Source organism: Ciconia boyciana, chromosome 1 (genome assembly GCF_034638445.1).
Source record: "Ciconia boyciana chromosome 1, ASM3463844v1, whole genome shotgun sequence".
NCBI classification, from domain to species: domain Eukaryota; kingdom Metazoa; phylum Chordata; class Aves; order Ciconiiformes; family Ciconiidae; genus Ciconia; species Ciconia boyciana.
In genome coordinates, this window is record NC_132934.1 from 208226816 (window position 1) to 208251424 (window position 24609).

Below are 24609 nucleotides of genomic sequence, written 5' to 3' on the forward strand. Positions count from 1 at the left end.
TACCATATGATGTTGTGCTCAGCAATAAAAGCTGAAGGAAAGGAGGGGGGGATGACTATGTTTGTTATTAAGGCATTTGTCTTCAAAGCAACCCCTACATGTACTGAGGTGGCTGGACATCACCTGCTGTTGGGACATAAAGAATAAATCTTTTTTTTTTATGCTTTGCTTTCACACACGACCTTTGCTTTTTCCCATTAAACTGCCTTTATCTTGATCCATGAGTTTTGCATCTAATTTTCTCCCCCTGTCCTGCTAAGGATGGGGAGTGAGCAGCTTGGTGAGCACCTGGCAACACCCCAAGGTCAGCCCGCCACACCAAATTAAACCTATTTTGTTATAAAGGCTTAAATTGTCCAGTTTATTGTTTCACTAAGGTCTTAAAGGGGACTCTGTCTTCTAATGTTGCGGGCACATCCTAGGCAAAGATTGTAGCAAAGGATATAGGATTAATAAATCGTATCAAAGGTTCTCTCTACCTTTTTTGCAATTTTTTTTCAGTCAACTGTTGAATTCACAGTGGCTTTGTTCATAGTGTTAAACGGCAGCAGTTCTTGAACTGTCTTGCGTAGAAGATAAAGATGGCATCCTTCACTTCAGGGGAAAAATGTAACCTGGTGTGTGTAGAAAGACTCTACAATACTTATCCTAATCACTAATGTGATTTGTTATACAGGGGCGTAAGATGCTCAGAAAATCAACGTTATTTCTCGGAGATCACACTGGATAGTTTTTGAAAAGTCACTTCTCACTCCTGTAACTTCCAATCCACCTGCCCCAGGAAAGCTCAAAAATTCAGCAGCAAAGGCACGGAAGTGAAAGAAAGATTGTTCCCAGGGAAAGGGGGGGGGGGGGATGGAGGGATGCACACTCTGCTGTGTATTTAAAAAGAAAAAAAGGGATTATTCCTGGTTTTGAATGCTTCCAAACTGCATCTTTTAGTGTGTCTGGGTGATTGTTTTTATATTCCTCTTGTAACCTTTTTTTTCACCAGGCCTGTTTTCTAATTTATTATAATTTTGTTGAGTGCTATTGCACAGATGTTCTTGATGACTTTTTTGATTACCTGAATTCACGAGCTGTATAGCTTCATTTCAAACATTTTCTAAATACTTTTCACTTTATGAATTACATCATTTCACAGATACCTTTTACAAAACCAAGATGCAGCATACCAAATCCTGACATTCCTGTGCAGCTGCTTCCTTTGCTGTCAGTGGGTGCCGGGGATGGCGGAGCAAGGGTGAAGGCAGCAGGAGCAGGTACCAAGCTGACAAATCGACTACAGCCTGTTCTCTGGTAGCAGCCACACGCAGGTGAACTGTTTAGGCTGTTCATACTGGGGCATGTTTAAATACAAACTAAACCAGAAGGGTGATGTGAGGCCGAGAAGGGCACACGGGCGACACGGGAGCGACGTGACCCAGGGAGCTTCCACCGGGCTTTTTCCGTGACCCTTTGTGGGTCTTTCAGGTGGGCCTGCCTGGTGTGTGGCGGGACTGCCTCCTTTGGATCACGGGACGCTGTGTCCAGCTTGGAGGAGGGTGGGCTTGGGTTGTGTGGGAGGACATTCCCATCCTCTCCCCAGCAGCCTGGCCGAGGAGGTGAGGAGAAGGCCTCCTGCTCTCCTGGAAGCACCTGGTCTTCAAAGGCAACTGCGGCTCTGGCTGCACATGCAAGGGTACCCTGCTAGAAATGGAGAACTAGATCAAGGGGAGTAAATAGACAAAACTAATCATTTTTCCTGGAATACGGATTATAGCGCAGGGCAGCAGGATCTGATAGATGCGGAAGAGTAAGAGCTGGGGTTTGACTGTCAGAAGACAGAATACCCTTATGCTTCAGCCAGCAGCACTGAAAAGGAGGGGGCCTTGGGAGCTGCTGGAGCAGCCCAGCGAGAAGGGGGACATACGCCACCAACCACTCTGTTCTCATCCCAAACCCACACCAGAATGCTGCCCTGTCCCTCTTTCTGCCATTTCCCTGGGCCTTTTTGTTACATTGTGGGACTCTCTGTGTTTTCCTGACAGCATCAGATCGGGGGCATCCTCGCTGGCCGAGCAGTTCTGAGCTGGACGCAGATTTCTTTCTTCTCTCTGAATGGTCACAGGAGACTGCCACCTTAGCAGCTCCAGCAGGTTTGCTGGAAAGCTTCCTCTGAGACAGGCAAACTGCCAAAAGAGCTCAAATTGGACAATTTTGTGGAAGAAATAGATGCTGGCAGCCGTTTGCAGAGGAGCGCTGTGGGCTGGCCACGCCGCCGGTCCTGCTGCGTTCAACTCCTGAGCAGCAGTGAGGAGAAAGCAGCTGGAGTGGTTCCCGGGGGGAGTGCCAAGCATCTTCTGGGAGTGTTATTTTCACCAGTGAGTGACCAGCTTATAATATAAGCTTTTCAGATAATGGTCTTTTAACTGATGGTTAAATAAAGCCTTTAAGCCTTTTATGTACAAAACCTGCTCTGGCTGGGGTTAGTTGACACCACCCAAGCAGCTCTGTCCCCAGCAGCACCTTACATGTGCCCTCATGGAGGGGCACGTCTTTCTGTGCTGTGTAGGATTTGTGGCTCTTGGTTTCCTGATACTGATTTTAGATTTCCTACTGTGTTTTTGCAGGGAAGGCACGGGGAACACCCATGCTGCCGTCTCGTCAGTGCTTGGGTCCAGTGTACGGCTGCCTGTTGCTTTGGATACTGGACTCACTGGGCTGGGACGTCCCTTCCCATCCTTTGTCCCATATAATCACCTCTTTGTAACTACCTTTGTATTTCTACAAACCCTAGAAAGCACAGTTTCACATCAAACTTCTTATTCCCTTGACCAAGAGGAAATCCCTGCCAAGGGAAAGCTTAAGTATTTCTCTGTCTCTCTGAGGGGAAAAAAGGTCTTTGGAAAAATACTGTAAGTACAGTAAGGCGGCTTGTTAGTCACAGTTCATCTGTTACCCCTCTATTCTATGCCAGCTAGTAAGTGTCATGCTGTGAAATAGGCTGAAACTTGCCTCTCAGATCTTTAAAACTGAGCTTAAATTTGAACTGTGTCCTGGAAGAGAGCAGAGCTGCCACACATGCTGCAGTTTATAAACAGCACAGAATTTGCATGAGCTGGGCTGCTGTAGAGAAAAAGGATGCTGACAACTGGAGAGATTGATTTGCTTTTCTCACAGATGTGCTTATCTTGGAGTAGCGCCCAGGGGAGCGCGACTGCGTGGAAAAGCAGCACGTCAGAGCAGAAATAATGTCATGCAGCCCAATGGCTGCAGAAGATCCCGGCTCGGAGCTCGTCTGGGGGTATAAAGCTGGCCGAAGGAGCAAAAGTAGCGGCGAGCCGAGTGGGAGAGAAGCAGGCTGCGGGAGGCAGGAGCATCCACCCGCTCCTGCTGCTTGCGTGCTGTGTTTGCAGCCCCCGAGCGCGGCTGGGCTGAGCGAGGGGAGGACGGCTCTGCCGGCACACGGCCTGAGCTCTGCTCTCTCGCAAATAAGCTATTTCCAAATTGGAGGAGCAGAGCGACGTTTCAGAGATGTTGTCCTGTTTTGTCTGGCTCTCCCTCCCTGACTTAGTTAACGCCTTTGCCGCCCCAGGCAAGCTGCCCCTCAACGGGAGCCTGGAGAAGACTTCTGTAATCCCGAACATCTCGGGTTTCTTTTCCTGGGATAACGACAGCCTGGCTGACTGGCAGAGCTTTGTGGGCAGGAGCCAGTATGGAGCAGAGTCGCAGAGTGTCACAGTGAAAGCCCTGCTCATCGCGGCGTACTCCTTCATCATTGTCTTCTCCCTCTTCGGCAACATCCTGGTCTGTCACGTTGTCATCAAGACCAAGCGCATGCACTCCGCCACCAGCTTGTTCATTGTGAACCTGGCTGTAGCCGATATCATGATCACACTTCTCAACACGCCTTTTACACTGGTAAGACTGGGGCAGAGATGCCATAAAGGCATTGCAGTTACTTCGGTGGCCTATGCTTCTTTACGCTGCTATAAGCAGTGCATGAATGTCCTGCAGATACCTGTCCAGTCCAAATTACCGCGATTGGAGTTAAGTTCAGAAAACTCCACATCTTTTTCTTCTCTAATTCCTGTTATCTAGTTGAAGATCTGAAATTATCCATTTGTTAAAAGTGGCCCTGATAGCACTTGAACAATAATAACCTCACAGTGATTACTTAGTACTGTGTAGTATCTGGTCTTTTTTTTCCTTCCCTTCTCTGAAGTATTTCCAAGGTAAGACTATGAACCTCTTGAAAAAAAGATTAATGCTCACCATCATTTTACAAGCTGTGTTGAAAAGCGGTAGTTTGCTTTGAAGTAAGATAAGGCATACAGGTCAGCCCTATCCTGTAAGGAGGGCTTAAAAGGGAAAAAGAAATGTATTGACTCAGTAGTTAGACTACAGAAGGACACGCTGTGAATAAAACAGAACAAACATCTTTGGTACTGCTCTGCTGTGTTGTCCTGGAGGATATTGCTGTGCCACTGAGCAGCACTAACCTACCTCTTCAGGGTTCAGAAGCCAGAAAATTATACAATTACACAAAGAACCCGCTATTTTAAAAATATCTTTTACATAGCACAAGAAATTACATGCCAGAGGTGTCTCAGATATCTATAAGCATGTGGAGGTGTGGGGGGGCTGCACAAAACTAACAGTATTCTGGTTTTAGGCTCGTTTTGTGAACAGTACTTGGATATTCGGGAAGGGGATGTGCCATGTCAGTAGGTTTGCACAGTACTGCTCCCTCCACGTCTCTGCCTTGACCCTCACTGCCATTGCTGTGGACAGGCACCAGGTAAGAGCTCTCTGAAGCAGACAGCCAGAAAGCTTGGGAGAGCATAATTAAAATGAGAAAGGATGATCCCATGTCTTTTCCTTCTCAGCTCCCAGATTAATGTAAGATGCATGAGGAGCTGACAGGGTAGGGGAGCAGTTCTTGCTGTCAGATGGAAAGAATAGTTTCAAGCCGGCAGCAAGGTGGGAGACTGGAGATGTCCATCGTCTTGCGATTGCTTCCAACTGGGGAACGGGAGCTTTGCTTCTGTGGGTAATCCAGTAGCTCTCAAACAAGGAGAAAGTCCAAGATCCTGATAGGAATTAATGTGGGCAACCCTCTGCTGGGATGGTTTGTCTGGCCCACGGAGGAACAGCGTCATGGATGCAAGGACATCCTGGTTAGCTTCCACAGCTCTGTCTCCCTTTGCTCTGGGATGTCTCACCCCTTGTTACCCTGAACACTGGAGAGCTGACTGTACCATACTGGTGTTTGTCACAAGCAGAGCTGTGGCTTCCTGTTGATAATGGGCTCAAAACTGGGGACAGTCAGGCATTATCAGTTTGGAGTCACCCAACAACTACACAAAACAGAGCAGTACAGTTGACATTTTCTGCTAGCAAACTTCTGAGTTTCCAGAAAATCCACTGGCTGTCAGAAGCATCCCCAGGGAGGTCTAGTTAAATCACAAACCCATGGGTCTTTGGGTCACCGATACTGAAGAGTCTAAGACTATTTTCTTCTTTTTTTTTTTTTTTTTTTTTGCTATTAAGTAAATTGAACCTGGAAATGAACATGTGTGGAAGACCCGCTGGTACCCAGTTCTCCCCACCTAGACGCAAATACTGAAAGGAGAGGGTAGGACTGGGATCTGGCTTTACCCATTCCCATGGTGGAAAAATTCAGGCTTTCATGTACAGCTTAGAGTCAATGGGAGCTGGGTGAAGACAGTACTGCTTGCATGCTAAATTTCCACTTTAAGTAATAGATTTAAGGCTGGAAGATTATATGAAAAAATGAGAGAACTATTTCGTGAAATGGCATAAGCCTGAATATTGGTTTATTTCACACAGGTTATAATGCACCCTCTGAAACCTCGCATATCTACTGCAAAAGGTGTTATCTACATCTCTGTAATCTGGATCATGGCAACTTGTTTTTCCCTACCACACGCTATTTACCAAAAACTCTTTACCTTTGAATACAGGTAAGGATATGCTTTGCTTTCCTCCACAGTCTCCCTGGAGGCCAAACTCTCAGTGGCCATACTTTTACATCTTCTACTGAAAGCCCTGAACATATGTTGAGGTCAGCCAAATATGGATCTAGTCTATAATTTTCATCAGATTCCTTTTGCAGTGGCTGATATTCTGTTCTTGTTTCTATTTCTAGTTATTTTATCTTTATTGTGTCACACTAATCACATGAAATAGGCTAAGAAGTTAGAGGATCTGGCCTGGACCCTCTACTTCTATATGCTGGCATTTTATATGATGTACCACTCTCACCTGCTTGGGCAGACCAGGGATGGGGAAAACAGCCCTGGGATAGTGACAGAGTCTGCCTCAGCTGCTTGTTCTGTAAAGTGCTGTCATGAGCCTTGATATTTAGAAAGTGCCTTAATGAGGGAAAGGTCCTTCATATGTGCAGAGACTGTGTTTCTGTTTGCCAAAGGACAAAGAATAAGACCCTGCTTCTGTGCAGCTGGAAATTTTGTAATCGATGACATTCATAAAATTATCGTAAGGTCATGAGAGCCCATGAGAAATTATCACCAAATTGCTCACAGGCTGCTCCATGGCTCAAGTACTTGGGCAGCAGAGCTCCACTTAACTGTGACACATGTGCATAAATGAAGAGTCTGCCTTCAGGTTTTATGGCAGGAGCCCTCTCCCTCCTGCCCCGTTGTTCCTGATGTACTTCTCCCGCAGCGCCCGGCTGTATGCACTCTCACCCCCTGTCCGGTATCTCCCTTTGCAGTGAGGAAGTTACCCGGTGCCTGTGTCTGCCAGATTTCCCCGAGCCTGCTGACCTCTTTTGGATGTACCTCGACTTAACAACCTTCATTTTGCTCTATGTCCTGCCCCTTCTGATCATCTCTGCTGCCTACGTGACAGTGGCCAAGAAACTCTGGCTGCGCAATGTCATCGGGGAAGTCACCACTGAGCAGTACTTTGCCCTTCGCAAAAAGAATAAGAAGACCATAAAGATGCTGATGCTTGTTGTCATCCTCTTCGCAGTCTGCTGGTTCCCCCTGAATTGCTACGTCGTCCTCCTCTCCAGCCAGACCATCCACACCAACAATGCCCTGTACTTCGCCTTTCACTGGTTCGCAATGAGCAGCACCTGCTACAACCCCTTCATCTACTGCTGGCTCAATGACAGCTTCCGATCAGAACTGAAGGCTTTGCTCAACGTGTGCAGAAAACCTCCCGGACCTGCAGAACAGAGGCTTCCCTCCACGGTCCCATCCTACCGATTGGCCTGGCCGGAAAACGGCAACTTCAAGAGGTTGCAGGTCTCCCGTGCCCTTCCATCAGCCTCCAACATCCAGTCAGGAAAGACAGACATCTCTGCAGTTGAGCCAATAGTAGCTGTGAGCTAAACGGTGGCCCTGGGAAATCTATAAGGACCACACATAGATTTGGCTAGAGCTAAAATGGTGGGAAGGTGTGGAGCTCTGGCTCACTTGGGGACTGTGCAACTACATGTGACAAAACCAAGAAGGAGGTTCTGCAGGAGGCAGCATGAAAGAGCTGGATGTTTGATGCAGGCTGATGATAATGGCGTGGAGCCCCTAAAGGGGAGAAAGCAAACTCTTCCCAGGAAGGAACTCTCTTTGGATCAGCTTGCAGGACGAGATTCTCTGCATGTATGTCGCTGTTAACCACATGACTAAGCCTTTTTACCACTGGGGCAGTGTGTGTGTTTTGCTGGTATTCCAGCACTGAAGCAACAATCGAATCACATCAGGCCTCCCTCCCTCTTTTCTAAGTCTCTTAGTAGCAACATGGAAATGGTCAAGATGTAGACCTTTAGGTTGCTGGCTTAGATCCAGCACAACTGGGTAGGAAGGCATCCCTTCTGAACTGGGGCCTGACAGGTCAAGATCTGTTCAGAGTGAATATTTCACAAATCCATTTCTTCGTGGAAATACCCTCAGAGAGGCGGAGGGTAAAATGGGCATTGACAAATACAGCAGTCTCTTATATCACGGGCACTTTTTCTAAGGTAGAGTTGAAGAAAAATGGATGCCTATTCTTTGCATAAGTCGATGGCAAACACCAACCTGTTAGCTCAGCATCTGTTGACAGTGCTAAATCACACAGAGTTTTTTCTTTCCTAAGATAAAGTCATGAATATTCAGAGAGCTTTTCTTCAAATAGAGAACTAAACCCCCAAAAGCTACTTTGGAGAATGTTGGACATACCATCCACAGTTGGAGAATGGGTAATTAAACACTACTCTGAGTTTGAACTACGACCTTTTGATCAGTGCATCTCTGCATTATTGTCAAGTGGCAGCTAAAGGATGCTACAGTTTGACTTTTTAATTTGCCTTTGAATGTTGTTCTCTTATCCTATAAAGCACCTGGGTACTTCTCAGGTCAGGTATTTCATCCCAACTAAGATGTTAGCTCTCTGGAATCAGTTCATAAATGAACTGCTGTGAGAGAACAGATGATATCTGTGACAGCAAGTAATAAAAGTGGAACATTTCACTGCAAGATATCCTCTGGTGATTGCACAGTTTTGGTGCATTTAAAGATGAGTGAGATGTGTCCTTCTTGGGGTGGCTAAGAAAATTGATGTGACTGCAGCTGTCTGGAGTAGTTTGAGGAACTTAATGTTCTTAACAGAAGAAAATCTCATAGAATCATAGAATGGTTTGGGTTGGAAGGGACCTTAAGATCATCTAGTTCCAACCCCCCTGCCATGGGCAAGGACACCTTCCACTAGACCAGGTTGCTCAAAGCCCCTTCAGCCTGGCCTTGAACGCTTCCAGGGATGGGGCATCCACAACTGCTCTGGGCAATCTGTTCCAGTGCCTCACCACCCTCATAGTGAAGAATTTCTTCCTTATATCTAATCTAAATCTACCCTCTTCCAGTTTAAAGCCATTACCCCTTGTCCTATCACTACAGGCCCTTGTAAAAAGTCCCTCTCCAGCTTTCTTGGAGGCCCCTTTCAGGTACTGCAAGGCTGCTAGAAGGTCTCCCCGCAGCCTTCTCTTCTCCAGGCTGAACAACCCCAACTCTCTCAGCCTGTCCTCGTAGGAGAGGTGCTCCAGCCCCCTGATCATCTTTGTGTCCCTCCTCTGGACTCGCTCCAGCAATGTCCTTTTTATGTTGGGGGCTCCAGAGCTGGACGCAGTACTCCAGGTCGGGTCTCATGAGAGCAGAGTGGAGGGGCAGAATCACCTCCCTCAACCTGCTGGCCACGCTTCTTCTGATGCAGCCCAGGATATGGTTGGCTTTCTGGGCTGCAAGTGCACATTGCCGGGTCATGTTGCGCTTCTCATCAACCAACACCCCCAAGTCCTTCTCCTCAGGGCTGCTCTCAATCCATTCTCCACCCAGCCTGTATTTGTGCTTGGGATTGCCCTGACCCATGTGCAGGACCTTGCTCTTGGCCTTGTCGAACTTCATGAGGTTCACACGGGCCCACCTCTGAAGCCTGTCCAGGTCCCTCTGGATGGCATCCCTTCCCTCCAGCGTGTCGGTGGCACCACACAGCTTGGTGTCGTCGGCAAACTTGCTGAGGGTGCACTCAACCCCACTGTCCATGTCGCCGGCAAAGATGTTAAACAGCGCTGGTCCCAGTACCAACCCCTGAGGAACTCCACTCGTCACTGGTCTCCACTTGGACATCGAGCCGTTGACCACAACTGTTTGAGTGCGGCCATCCAGCCAATTCCTTATCCACCGAGTGGTCCATCCATCAAATCCATGTCTCTCCAATTTAGAGAGAAGGATGTCATGCAGGACGGTGTCAAATGCTTTGCACAAGTCCAGGTAGATGACGTCAGTTGCTTTTCCCTTATCCACCAATGCTGTAACCCCATCATAGAAGGCCACCAAATCTGTCAGGCACGATTTGCCCTTAGTGAAGCCATGTTGGCTGTCACCAGTCGTCTCCTTATTTTCCATGTGCCTTAGCATAGTTTCCAGGAGGATCTGCTCCATGATCTTGCCAGCCACACAGGTGAGACTGACTGGCCTGTAGTTCCCCGAGTCTTCCTGTTTTTCCTTTTCAAAAATGGGGGTTATGTTTCCCCTTTTCCAGTCAGTGGGAGCTTCACCAGACTGCCCTGACTTCTCAACTATGATGGATAGTGGCTTAGCAACTTCATCCACCAGTTCCCTCAGGACCCACAGATGCATCTCATCAGGTCCCATGGACTTGTGCAACTTCAGGTTCCTAAGATGGTCTTGCACCTGATCTTCTCCTGCAGTGGGTGGTTCTTCATTCTCCCAGTCCCTGTCTTTGCCTTCTGTGACTTGGGCAGTGTGGCTTGAGCACTTGCCGGTTAAGACTGAGGCAAAAAAGTCATTGAGTACCTCAGCCTTCTCCATATCCCGGGTAAATAGCTCTCCCGTTTCCTTCCAGAAAGGGCCCACATTTTCCCTAGTCTTCCTTTTATCACCAACGTACCTATAGGAGCTTTTCTTGTTGCCCTTGATGTCCCTGGCCAGATTTAATTCTATCAGGGCTTTAGCTTTCCTAACCTGATCCCTGGCTGCTTGGACAATTTCTCTGTATTCCTCCCAGGCTAATTGTCCTTGCTTCCACCCTCTGTAGGCTTCCTTTTTGTGTTTGAGTTTTTCCAGGAGCTCCTTGTTCACCCATGCAGGCCTCCTGGCATTTTTGCCTGACTTCCTCTTTGTTGGGATGCATCGCTCCTGAGCTTGGAGGAGGTGATCCTTGAATATTAGCCAGCTTTCTTGGGCCCCTCTTCCATCCAGGGCTTTATCCTGTGGTACTCTATCAAGCAGATCCCTGAAGAGGCCGAAGTCTGCTCTCCTGAAGTCCAGGGTAGTGAGCTTGCTGTGCATCCTCCTTGGTGCCCTCAGGATCTTGAGCTCCACCATTTCATGGTCACTGCAGCCAAGGCTGCCCTTGAGCTTCTCAGTCTCCACCAGTCCCTCCTTGCTGGTGAGAACAAAGTTCAGCATAGCACCTTTCCTTGTTGGTGCTCTATCACCTGGAGAAGGAAGTTATCAATCACCAATGTATTCCAGGAACCTGCTGGATTGCTTATGCCCTGCTGTGTTGTCCCTCCAACAGATATCGGGGTGGCTGAAGTGCCTCATGAGGACCAGGGCTTGTGAATATGAGGCTGTTCCCATCTGTCTATAGAGGACCACATGTGCTTGGTCTTCCTGGTTGTGTGGCCTGTAGCAGACCCCCACTATAATGTCACCTGTCCCTGCCCTCCCTTTAATGCTGACCCATAAGCTCTCGGTTGGCTCCTCATCCGTCCCCAGGCGGAGCTCCATGCACCCCAGCTGGTCACTGACACAGAGGGATACACCCCCTCCTCGTCTCCCCTGCCTGTCCTTCCTGAAGAGCCTGTGGAACTCGGCCAGTGGAATGCCCTTCCTTCGACGAGGTGCCGTCCCGTGCGAACTGCCGCGCCATGCCCTGTTTGCCCGTCCTGGTCGCGTGGCTCCCTGGGGCTGCCTTTTGTGGGGGTGTGGGTGGCCGCCGTTACTCCTGGCCCTGCCCACGCCTGGTCAGCCGCTCTCGTGAGAGCTGCCGGCTCCTGGCAGGTCTCTGCGCTCCCCTGGGGTTTCCCGGGCTCAGGAAACCCCCCTGTACCCCGCGATCCCCTGCTCCGCTGTGGAACACGCCTGCACCGGAGCTGATCGCCTCTGCTATCAAATCTGATTTTGAATAACGAAAAAAAGAGGCATTCAAAAAACTGTACCTTGTATTGCACAGGAAAGCAATAGCCCTCCCTGTGCTGTGGAAATTAGCTTGAACGTCACACCAGGGTGCCCCATTCCACATTCAGCTTGCAGCAGCCAGCAGTGAAGCGAGAAAAAACTTCTTTTTATAAATGACTATAAATGGAAAAAAGGAGAGAGAAACTGTTTTTCCCAATGTCCTGTAATAAACTTACATTTCTGAAATTATTTTAAGTCTTGTGCAGGTCTTTCACAGTTGAGTATTTAAAGAGACTGGAATGCCTACCACTCCTTGCCGCTAGCCTGTCCTTTCACGAGGTGTTAATCAGTCTCTCACTTTGAGTCCAGTGCTATTTCACCGCTCTTTATCAAGACCCCACGAGTCGGAGTACTTCGTATCACTGATAGGCAGAATCAAACCTTTCCTCCTGCCTGCTTTGATCCCTTAAGCCAAGTCCCATTTCCTCCCTTAACATTTGCAACGCGTCAGCCCTGAAGTGGTCAGGCCGTTGGACTAGATGATCATTGTAGGTCCCTTCCAACTGAAATATTCTGTTCTGTTCTGTTCTGTTCTATTCTATTCCATCCCATCCCATCCCATCCCATCCCATCCCATCCCATCCCATCTCATCCCATCCCATCTCATCCCATCCCATCCCATTCTATTCTATTCTATTCTATTCTATTCTATTCTATTCTATTCTATTCTATCCCATCCCATCCCATCCCATCCCATTCTATTCTATTCTATTCTATTCTATTCTATTCTATTCTATTCTATTCTATTCTATTCTATTCTATTCCATCCCATCCCATCCCATCCCATCCCATCCCATTCCATCCCATCCCATCCCATCCCATTCTATTCAGCTGGACATCCCAAACGTGCAGAGACCATGAACCACGCTCCCCAGTCCAGTGACAGCAGATCCCAACTCTTTACCAGCAAATAAACCTTTGGGAATGCTGAGTACCTAAAAATCGAACACTATGGACTTAAAAGAGGAAAGCAGTGATGGGTATTTTTAGAACTGCAGTAACCTTGGACATACTCTGAACTGCTGGAAATCAGACTCATTCCCTGATTTCAGTTTGTCAAGATCTGACCTGTATGTTCAGTAGAATAAGTTTTAAATTACCATGCCAAACCACATGAGGAAATCAGGGACCTCAGCCCATTTCTGCTCTACAAGAGAAAGAGGTATGGCAGCGTTGGAGAACCCTCTTCATGAGAGTCTGGGAAGTTAGCTCATCCCTTCCAGTGTCCATTCAGTGGACAGTATCCTTTCATTTTTCCCTTTACCTCTTCCTTTTTGGTAATTATGCAGCTCCGATTTAATTTCAGAGTCCCTCATAACCCCCTGTAGTCATCCTTATAACTTTTTAACTATTTAAACTTTTCTCACAGGTACTAAAATGTTTCCCCAGGAGAGGAAAAATGTGTGTGTACACATATATGCAAGGGATAAAGCAACAAATTAGCTGCCACATTTGGTTCCTTTGGTCAAAAGAAAAATGATCTGTGTTTACGTGTGGTTTCTAGCAGCAAGTGTTCACCCACTGGTAGCAAAGAGAAGGGAGAAGAGCAGTGAGGAGGAAGCTGAGAGGGGAGGGAGCATGTGATGGCAGCAGGAGGAAGAAGAGACTCAGAGACAGGACAGAAGGGAAGGGGGTGGTGTGAGGAAAGGAGATACAGGGAGCCCATGCCATCTTCTTCCTACCTTAATTTTGTCACATATTTTGTAAATGTTGAACAAACCCGTTTTGATGGGTACACATTTGTTATTTTGTATTCATTAATAAGAATCTTCCTTTACTTGGATTTCTGGAATGGCTTTACTCAGCTTAAGCTAGTACTGAACAGAAGAGCTTCCCTGTCTGAGGTAAAAGGAGGAGAGTGAGAGGAGATCAAGAGACCCTTCCCCAAAGCATCCTTTCTTCACTTAGGGAAATAAATTATCAGGGCTATGGTTGGGTTTACCTATAGAGTCACCTGGCTTGAGGAATGGAAAATGTTGTCTACTTGTTTGGGTTTTTTAAAAGTCTGCCCTTAGGGAAATGCAATATTTCAAACCATCTTACAGTATGCAATATTTTGCAGGATTCTTTCTCTGTTTGGTCACGAACGACTTGAGAGAGGAAGTCTGCCTGGAAGTCTACTTCTGAAAGTTAGATTTTGCTAGTAGCTTGACCTTCCGCTCTGATCCTTCAAAGCGTCTCCACTCCTGTGCATGGACACATGCCACTCGTGGCTTCTGCTAGACCAACACTACCGTGGCTCTGTCCTGTCAGCGTCGCCTGCCGGCTGGGGAGAGCTGAGTGAGCACGGGGCTGCGCGGCTCTCCTCAGAAAACTAAAGAAAGGCATTTTCAACATGATTCTGCTGTTGTCAGTCTTATTAAGGAGAAGAGGGGAAAAAATTATTTTGCATTTTGGATTAATCTTTTTATGCTTTAATGCTTTATTTTTTTCTGTCACATCTCTTCTTTTTTTTCTTTTTTCCAGTGAGTCTGTAGCTTAAAAGACTCATGCACAAATACTTACTTCAGTTGTGATTATTCTGTTTGTTGTCTGACGATGACTCAGTTGAGTTAGATGTCCAAAGTTTATTTCTTTCCCATAAATCATTGCTTTCAGAGTGTTTTCAGAGTGTTTTCAGAGTTTTGTCTGAATGGTGTCTTGGATTTGGGATACTCATCATCATCAAACACAGGCAGGAGTTTACACTCTGCACATCCCCCAGGCACAAGACTGATCAGATGCCAAAGGGCCTAAAACTGTGAGGGCACAAAGTCTCTCAGCTTCCCTGCCAGAGAAGGACATGCTGCCATGACAGCTCTTGCCTCAGCTGTCATCCCATCATTCTGGGCACTCCTGGGAAATCACGGTGACTGGTGTATGGACCTTGGTCCTACTGGCCTTGCTGGATGTACTGGGTGCTCCATCTGAGGGAGCTTTTGGTGTGAGAGAGGTTGCAGGTTAATGGTCGATTGGAGCTGATGGACAGACTGGCAGCAGAGGTGATGCTTTGCCTACCCAACACTTTAATACAGCTTTGCCAAGCCAGAACCATTTGGACCGAGCCATATTTTACATCAGAGGTCTTTTTTTCCCTTTCAGTGAATGTGGTGCAGTTGTTTTCAAGCACATACATATGTTATAATGGATCCTGCAGCTAGATCCTTGAATTTAGCTTTGTCTGGGACCAGGGGCTCATGGTCTGAGCTCACTAAGATGTTCTTTCTGAAGCTGAAGGTAACATCCTAAGATTCACCACCTTTGGGTGCAGTTATCACCCTTCAAACAGCTACATATGTAGAACCTTGCTGTAGCTCCAGGAGACAAAATCCTCAAACGCCCAGTCAAATGCTCCAGGTGGGTCTGAGCAGCGCTCCTGCAGTTACAGCTCTGGATCCTGCACCCCTGCACCGGGTGGAAAACCTTTCTCCTTCAGGCTCTGCCTAATCCTGGATCTGGGCACAGAGAGGGTGTAAGAAGTGATGAAGCTGTTTGATTTAATTACAGAGAACAGGAGGGATGGACCTGGTAAAAAGAAAAGAAGAGGCAGATTGGACAGTGAGCCTTAACAGCCTGTCCAGGAATGAACTAGTGGCCAGTGGCCAGCAGAGGTACACATTTTAGCAGAATAGGACAGGAATGTACAAGGGAAGGACATGGTTAAAGCACTAGAAATGGTGCCCTTGAAAACTGTACATAATACACTGTGCTACAATGTACTTAATGTGGTACAGGGCAATTTCTGATGAGCATTTCCTAATTAGCTATTTTTCATTTTCCTCATATCTGATTTGGGATTCTGGACAAACATTTTGCATTTACCAGTGCTGCTGAAATCAGTGGGTTTGTGCCCTGAGCACACAAAGTGCAGTATGACGCAAACTATTCCAAAAACATCACGTCCTGGGCAATTTAAATTGGGCATCCAGGCTCCATGGGTGTTTTTTTCATTCTACCCCAGGTCTGCGCAGACCAGAGGGTTCTTTTAAAATGTGAATACACCGTTGGTGTGTAAACTGCATTCAGATGCCACCTCGGGGAGTGTGACAGGATGGTCTGAGTGATGATAAAATGAGATACGTGTACAGGGTGGAGATTACCTTCTTTTATTTTCCCTTCTGTGTGTGTTTGCCTGCTGCAGCTAGACTTTTTGCTGCCTTTTGAATTTTGGTCTTGTGCAGCGTTTTGAAACAGGCGGTTTAGTAGCTAGCCTTAGAAAAACAGATCTGCAAGAACACGCCTGTGGGGGACTTTGGCGTGAGAGGGGACTGGTTGCTCTGGAGCATGGCAAGGATCATGCTGTCGGGAGGCTTTTCTTTCCCCTCTGGGAATATAATGAATCAAAGCTAAATGTGAAGTGTTATGGAAAGGGGAGGTCATTTTGTTTTATCTGACTTTCTAAGCAAGTCAACTGTCCCCACTCCCACCCTCATACACACATCCTCCGAAGCACCGAGACCTCTGTGTGTGCCGGGTGGCCTGGCCAGGCTGACTCCTGTGTGACACAGAGCTCAAGGGATGCTGGCTACTGACTCCTCGTTATGTCTTTTGGGTTCCTTTTGTTGACAACAATGAACTAGATTTTGAACAAGTGTTTTATGCTCTTTAAGAGTAAAAAATTATTATTGTTATCTTTTCCCTCAAAATCTTGCCTGTTTCTGCTTCCATAAATCTTAGGCAAGGCCTGCTGGTTTTTTCCCTCCTTTTCAGCGTCTTTATAGATACAGACTGTCCTCCTGTTGGGCTGGAGGAAGAGCACAGGTGATGTGCTGTGACCTTGTGGCCATCCTCCTGTCATCACACCACAGGTCTTCTGCTCACAGCTTTACCAGAGCATAGCTCTCTGGCCCTGGGGTAGTGTGTCCCCAGAGCTCACCAGTTTGACTGCTATCAGTCATGTCTGTGGTTATCAGTGTAGCTCATTCTTTTAAACCTGGCTCAGTTGTTTCCTCTGGAGCTTTCACACACGTGCCTCTGGGAGCAGACTGCGAACACGGCAGAGCGGTGTCTACTGGGTAACAAAGAGTACGCAAAGCACTGAACAGCTGCCCATTGCAGGAGATCCACATAGCCTGAGCACAGGAGTTTCGTGGAAAAATGAATTGCATTTAGAGAATGCATCATCTGGCATATGAATATGTGACCTTAATTGAGTTCCCTTGGGTAAAGTTAATGCTGCCATCTCCAAAACCTTGAGTGGTTGGTTCTGCAACTTTCATGATTTAAAGAGTGCTGTGTTTTTTCTATCCAAAAGTGAAATTATTTGTATTGACAACACTGTTTTCTTATTTTTCTATTTCCTTGAAAAATATCATAACAGGCCTATGAAAATTAACTTACAAGTTCTATGAATTAATGAATGTTAATTCTCTGTTTCTAGCAATGTTCTTGGTGTTTTCTCCATGTAGAATTATGCAGAGACCTTGAAAGGGAACAAAGACGATGCCAGGCTGTATTTGGCAACTTGTGCTATTCTGAATAGCACTCAGGGGAAAACAAATCCTGGAAGCCTTTCTTGGCACTTGCTGATGTCAGATGAGGTTTTTAGCTTCCAGCTTTCATTCTCTCCCTCTTTCCCTCCCTCCCTGCCCTGAGGCTCTTTTCCCTAGGCCTGTGGTCCATGGCATGACTGCTGGTATGGTGACACATTCTAGCATCAGTGCTGTGAAGATAAAATGTAGCCTCAGTCCAGGGCTTTGCAGCTTTGCAAGTCAAGCCTTTTCTAAGCATTTAAGCTAAATTGTCACTTTTGCAAATGAATTTGGCGGCTTCTTTTTCATGTCCTTTGTGAAGAGCTGTCTTTCACTATTTTTTCTTTTGAGAAGACTTTTCTTACTTCTCCCCACTCCCTTCTACAAAAATCAGAGTTCTTCCAACTTTCCCTTGCAGATGCCATTTTCTAAGCCTCTAAGCCTTCTAAGCTTAATCATTATGAAAAATCACTAAATTGCCTGTAAATCAGTTGCTTCTAGTTTGGTTTTGACTGATGAAATATAAACTCCATCTGGGATTCCCCTGTAAAAACAGGATAGGGAGGGAAGGAAGGGAAAGGGACTTGCTTGCTGACACTACTCTTTCCTATGAAGCCCAGAGGCACCAGCTGATGCCAGTGCAGAGCATCCAGTGGCCACTCAGTGCTGGCCTCTCATGTGTCATTTCCAGTCTGTCATAAAAGCTTATCTAGTCATGATGGAGACTGAAAGTACAATGTGTAGAACAGATCTATAACTTTGCTAGCTGAAATGCTGCAGTTGTCCCCAGATGCAAGATGGACAGAACCACAAGTCTGTTCCCTGCAGCCCCGCAACCCCTTGCCCTGTGTCTGGCCTGAGGGGAGGAAGGGGGCAATGACTCACCAAGACCTGTGAATGGCTGGTTTTGTCTGAGAAGCCCTTGGTGCTGGTGCAGCTACTGGATTAGCCACGCGTTGCCCTTTTGCTGGGTTTTGCTGCATGCACCGCTGCTGTCTGGTGCGTTTGGCTTTCCTGGGCTGGAAATAAAACCAGTTCATCTCCCTGAAGACAACCTGCCTGGGGTGTAGATACAGTAAGTGTGAGACTGTAGAGACAGGACAAGACAACTGGAGAAGATTTATTATTGAGAATAATATATAATTTATTATTATTATTTCTATAATAATTTATCTCTATGACACTCTATTCGCTTGGCACCTAGCATTTATACCTTCTCTAGTATACCCCATGCTGGGGTCCAACCACGGTCGCCTGCAGCTGCACTGTTTGGAAGGCAGGTGCGAGCAGGGCAACGACCATGTGTCAGAGCTTGGCCGTGAGGCAGCCTTGGCAGAGCAGCAGCAGAGGTCGCAGCATCTGTGACCCACTGCAAACCATGGGTCACAGATGTGAAGCACACTAGCCCAGGGAGCTTGCGTAGCTGATAAATCTGGACATACGAATGGAAAGGAGGGAAGTCCCAGCCCTGCCTGGTGTAAAATGACTATTTGGCACAGGAGGTATAACATGGTGTGGTGAAGAAGTAGATGGAGCAGAAGCAGCCTCCTGGATGTCAGCTGGGTTGTGGCTGTGGTGATAGAGATGCACAGGCACTTCTGATGTGGGTAGCTGCTTTAGCACATGGCTTGATAGGTGTGGATTTACTGTGTGCAGATGTCTAGGTGTACTCCTGTGGAGCTGCTGCGAAGGGATCGTTCTGCTCCGCAGAAGTAGCTCCTACCACAGGCTGAACATCTGAGCTTCTTCTCAGGCAGCCTTCCTCCAAATCTTGGTCCAGTGAAAATGCAGCTGTGTTTTTTACACCAGCACTTCACTTACAGATTCTTAGCAGGTAGGGAAAATCTCTCTTTAAAAAGGCGTTATAGTAGAAGAGTAGCTAAAAAATGCAAAGGAGAGGAGTTAGTTGCCATCATTTCAAGACTGAGAAAGGCAGAGATACAATAAGTAAGCATTTGAAACAGAAAAGACAAACATGGATATTAAAAAGAACTCTCAGGGGCATTTTAAACCCAAAGTTTAGGCTGAATAAAATGTTCGATACAGTTCTGTTAAGTAATAACCACCCTTGCGTTTTTGACACTTGGGAGCAGAGAAGTGTAGGATTTTCAAAAGCATAAAAACTTATATAGAAACCCAAATGCCACTAATTTGCATCCACTTCAGCATGGAATGAACAAGTAGGTAGTAATATGATACTGACATGTATCTTCTCAGCATTCAGCAGATGCCACAGGAATTGGTATTGGGACCAATACTATTTAATATCTTCATCAATGACATAGACAGTGGGATTGAGTGCACCCTCAGCAAGTTTGGAGATGACACCAAGCTGAGTGGTGTGGTTGATTCACCAGAGGGACAGGATGCCATCCAGAGGGACCTGGACAGGCTTGAGGAGTAGGCCCAAGTGAACCTCATGAAGTTCAACAAGGCCAAGTGCAAGGTCTGTTAAAGGAGAAGCTGCTGCCCGAGCACTCACACACCATTCAGGGAGTCACACACTCACCACCCGAGACTTTAACTGCTAGGACCAGAGTCCCTTCGCAGTGGGCAGCTCCACGGAGCTGACGGGTGCCCCTTTTCGACTCCTTGCTCACACACACACTCACTCTCGTGTGCTTTCTCTCCCCTCTGGCTCGACCCGAGGTTTCCCGAAGCAGTGTCTCCGATACGACGTACGCCAGACAAATTTATTGGTACGGCGGTGAAAACAGCTCGAGCTGGGTGCCTCTGGAGAGGGACCCAGAATAAAGAAATCCCTGGGTAATTATACCCTTACAATCTAAATTTCCCTCCCCTCAGGAGACAGTTCGGACCAATAGTAGTATTTGGGTCTGGGGTCTTCCCGTTCTTCATTGGGTCCTTTCCTTGTCTCTAGGCGGGCCGGTTCTTCTCTTATCTCTAAGATCGCAGCTTCTGCTAAGGTTGAAGCCTCCTTATCTCTCTGGTTTGCACCGGTTTCGGGGGCCTTCCTTCATGTAGCCTTCCTTCATGTACTTCAAGTAAAAGTTCAGTGCACGGTTGGTGGATCTAGGTGAAAGTTCTTGTGGCCCAAGACTTCAGCAAGCCTTGATACTAATGCTAAAGTGACTACTACAACAGGTCCTGCACCTGGGTTGGGGCGACCCCCAGCATCAATACAGGCTGGGGGATGAAGGGATGGAGAGGAGCCCTGCCAAGAAGGACTTGGGGGTACTGGTGGATGTAAAATTGGACATGAGCCGGCAACGTGCACTCGCAGTCCGGAAAGCCAACTGTATCCTGGGCTGCATCACAAGCAGCGTGGCCAGCAGGTCGAGGGAGGTGATTCTGCCCCTCCACTCTGCTCTGGTGAGACCCCCCCTGCAGTACTGCGTCCAGCTCTGGAGCCCTCAGCAGAGGAAAGACAGGGACCTGTTGGAGTGGGTCCAGAGGAGGCCACAAAAATGATCGAAGGGCTGGAGCCCCTCTCCTGTAAGGAAAGGCTGAGAGAGTTGGGGTTGTTCCTGGGGATGAGAAGGCTCCAGGAAGACTTTATTGTGGCCTTTCAATACTTAAAGAAGAGGGCTTATAAGAAACACCGAGAGATACTTATTACCAGGGCCTGTAGTGACAGGACAAAGGGCAATGGGTTTAAAATGAAAGAGGGTTGATTTAGATTGGATATAAGGAAGACAATTTTTTACACTGAGGGTGGTGAAACACTGGAACAGGTTGCCCAGAGAAGTTGTAGATGCCCCGTCATTGGAAGTGTTCAAGGTCATGCTGGATGGGGCTTTGAGCAACCTGATCTAGTGGAAGATGTCTCTGCCCATAGCAGGGGGGTTGGAACTAGATGATCTTTAAAGGTCCTTTCCAACCCAAACCATTTTATGGTTCTATGATTCTACTTTCTGCACGCATTTTTCCTGAAAAGTGATGCCCGAAACAGAACATTTCAGGTACTCCCTGCCCCGTCTCAAGTGGAACAGGAGAGCCATCTCCCGTGCCTTACACCTGGCATTCCTCCTGTCGTAGTCCAGAGTGATGGGGGGATTTGGATGGGGGAGTTGGGGGCTTTTATTGCAAAAGCACCACAGATAATTTGGTGAGTTTCAATCTCCTCCTAATGCCTAGCTGACTATTCCCCATTTAATTTCTCCCTCCTAAGTGTAGTTGTTATTTTGCCTTTGTCCTTATTTAATTTCACCTACGTGATTTCTGGACACTTCTCAAATAACTTGTGCTGAGTACTCCATCATCCACTTCAGTACTGAACAGAGCAAGCCTGCAGGGCCCCGCTCACAGTGTCTTCCCAATTAAATCCTTGAATTCAAACCTTCTCCAGACTCTTAATCGTAGTATTTAATGTGCACTAGCAATAGTCTCATGGGAAGCAGGCCAGTTCTGTGTCAGTCTCAAAGTCTTTAGCAGTAGAGCATGAGCTGCCACTGCCATCAGACATTGTGGTGCTCAGCAGGAAAAATCCACAACTTTCTTTATTCCACTACATGGGGTTTTTTTGTGACTGAGAAATTTCTGTTGCAGCCAAAAAAATGGCAAGGGCCAGCTCCTTAGCTGAGATAAATGGCGGGTTTTTTTCTTCACACATGCTTTGCTATGCCTGCCATAATTAGCAGTAAGCCAAGTTAGAGACTGTCTCATTCAAAGGAAAGCAACAAATAGCTCAAGCATTGTACCTGCATCCATTAGAGGAGTATTTCATAGAGTACAGGCAAAACTAACAGCGCATAGCAGTCAAAGCCTCTTGCTATAATACGTAAAAGGAATCCAAGACTCCTTGAAGCATGCTAAGATCATCACCCAAGGAAAAGATGACAGATTTCTCCTGCACAGAAGAAATGAACCTCAGCTTTGGTTGGCATTGCCTCTGACTGCAGGGCAGCCTACCCCTTCTCCTGTCAGCATGGGATGAATATGTTCTCTTCTCTGTTGATGGAGATGAGAAGAGGGCTGCTAAAATATAGTAATTTCCTGGAACTTCAGGAATGCCATTGTCTCACAGGCATTTTCCAGGGGTATTGGGCACAATCTCCAAACTATCTCTACTTCCACTGCTCTTATGGGGAAAAATACTGGGAGATTCCAGAGATTTCAAAATCACAGTTTTCTGATAAGTATAAACCTCCTCCTAATTTCCTTAATTAATGTATTTAACTAGCCATTACTAGCAAATACAAATGAGATTTTTATCTCTGGAGCTCAAAGCACTTAACAAAGGTTGATAGCATTGTCTGCATTTTGGTACCACAAAGAGAGAGCAGTTACTCACCTCTATAATTCAATTACTGACAGTCAAACATTTGCATATTGAATGTGAAACTTCAAGATGTTTTTTGATGTATTTTGGGTAGACCACGATTAAAACAGTCTGACTATGTCCTGCATAGAAGTCATTAATGGATCACAGTGTGATGTCCTAACATCTTTGCCAGCTACGGATTTGTCTGCTCTGTGAAAGCAGAGACTCCCCATTGCTCCAAGATGCAGGCTACATTTGTGCAGTGAAGCTACTGAGCTGGGAGCTCATGCTGAGCTCAGCAACAGTTGGGTGAAGCTATATAGCTCTTGGACGTGAGCAGATGCCATCTGTACAGTGCCGAGCCATGACCCATGTGTGGACTTACCAGATGAGTTTCAGCTCTGTTTTCTGTACTTGTGTGCTGCAAGCACAGCCGTCACAGGGCCATGGGCAGGTATTCCCACTAAAATTAGATGTTCATGGACTTAAAGAAGCAACTAACAGCTACTATAAAGTGTCAGGTAGTGGAAAAGTGTTTCAAGAGCTTCAGGGATGCCTTACCCCTCTAAACAGACTGAACTAGAAACTGTATGTGGACACACAGACAGAGCTTTAGAATAGCAGTTTCCCAGGAGACTGAGAATAACTATTATTCACGCTTGCCTTATTCATAAACCTCTTGAGAGCTGGTGAGAGAGCGTAGCCAGCTCTGCTGCTGACGCAGTCTGCCAGCCTTGTGGCAAAGCCGCCAGGCTGTGACAGTCTGCACCCACATGGTATAACAGCTCTCAGAGGCTTGGCTGAGAGAGCTCGTACCTTCCCGCAGCCTCTGTGTCCGGTACGTCATGACTGGGTACCTTGCTCTCTTATTTCCTGATTTTCCTTATACCACCGAAGGGGGATGAGGATGGGATTCTCCCTGCTCCTTCCCGCGGACAGCACGGTGGGCTGGGGAGCAGGTTTGGGCTGGCATTAGAGAAACAGAAACAAGGAAATTCTTTGGCCGAAATTTTCTTCTTCTGGGAACCGTGTCCCCCACAGCCTGTCCTCTGGTTTGCAGTCTTGAAGGGATTTCTGTGAGCCACTGTGAGTCACAGTGGGGTCAAACCTCCCACCTCTTGCCTTAGGCTCAAAGCCTTTTAATGATACTTAGAGAGGCAGGGATTAATCTGGTCATCACTGCAATGTCCTGACCAGAAGAAAAATTGCCTTTATCTACAAAACAAAGGCATGGAGATTTCCACTTCCTTCAGATCAGACTCTCAGCCACATCTTAGGCGTACCTTTTCTCTGCAGGCTTTATCTGGCAGGCAGGGCTTTTTAGGACGAGACAGATGTGCCTATCCAACTAAATAACTGAAGGTCTACAAATTATTCCTGGCTCTAAGGTGTCAACTCACTTGTTTCCACAGTCTATAGGGCTAGCTCCATCTAGAGCAGACCAGTGATGGTACACAGCCCTCGACTCTGACCCCTAGGGTCACAGGGGTATGGGGATATTAAGACATAATTACATTTTTTTGTATGCTTTTCAGTTTAAAGCACTATAATGTGACGGGTTTTCCAGAGGCCACCAGAATAGTTTTTAATAATATGAAGCTAAGGACATGTATCGGGTGTCCTAAAAGCATGCCATCAGAGTCTCTGAAGGTGCAAATCTTGATGGGATATGTTGGAGGGACGTGTAGGGTGGTGGGAACCAGATTGGTATGGTCTCATCCCTACTGCCTTTTGGGAGCTGCTCTTGAAGTGAACCGTTCCCCGAGGCTTGCCCAGAATTTGTCTTGGAGAAAACCCGAGACAAGGCTCAGGAATGAGCTAATGTTTGAACAATGAGGACAGCAGGGACCAAAACCTTCAGCTGGGTCCCTGGCACTCCTGTTCGGCAGTGCAAACACATTCCTAGATGTCAAAAAGACAAGTAGCCCTCGGGTCTGTTTCTCATCCTGCAGCTCAGACTCCTGGCACAGAGGCGTTGTTCTGACCTGTGCAGCATCACGTAATTCTCTCATCCCAACTTAGCACAAGTAAGAGGGAAAAAGCAAACAAAAACCCCAATTCTTTTGTTGCTGGTTGAGAGATTTCACTTCCTTTGATTTAGATACATGAAGTTTTTAAGTGTGCAAGAGCTAAAGCAATTTAAAAAGTAGCACAAACACAGCGAGCCCAGGCTATTTTCATCCCCAGACTGGTTACCCATTGAAATGCCTTCAAAGGCACCTAC

The 24609-nt window shown here is 46.9% G+C and overlaps 1 protein-coding gene across 2 annotated transcripts; it reads left to right on the top strand.

The window, feature by feature from the left end:
* Positions 1–905: 905 nt before the first annotated feature.
* GPR83 (G protein-coupled receptor 83) lies at positions 906–14283 on the top strand. Of its 2 annotated transcripts, XR_012040486.1 has the most exons (7): positions 906–1262; positions 2031–2363; positions 2613–3903; positions 4658–4783; positions 5836–5969; positions 6743–7634; positions 13774–14283. XR_012040486.1 is itself a non-coding variant. In XM_072850708.1 (6 exons), the coding sequence occupies exons 3-6, from the start codon at positions 3517–3519 to the stop codon at positions 7365–7367; spliced, it is 1272 nt and encodes a 423-aa protein (XP_072706809.1). In that variant the 5' UTR covers positions 906–1262; positions 2031–2363; positions 2613–3516; the 3' UTR covers positions 7368–11842. The 2 variants fall into 2 exon arrangements, 1 of the variants encoding a protein (XP_072706809.1); XM_072850708.1 differs by lacking the exon at positions 13774–14283 and having other exon boundaries at positions 6743–11842.
* Positions 14284–24609: the final 10326 nt, after the last annotated feature.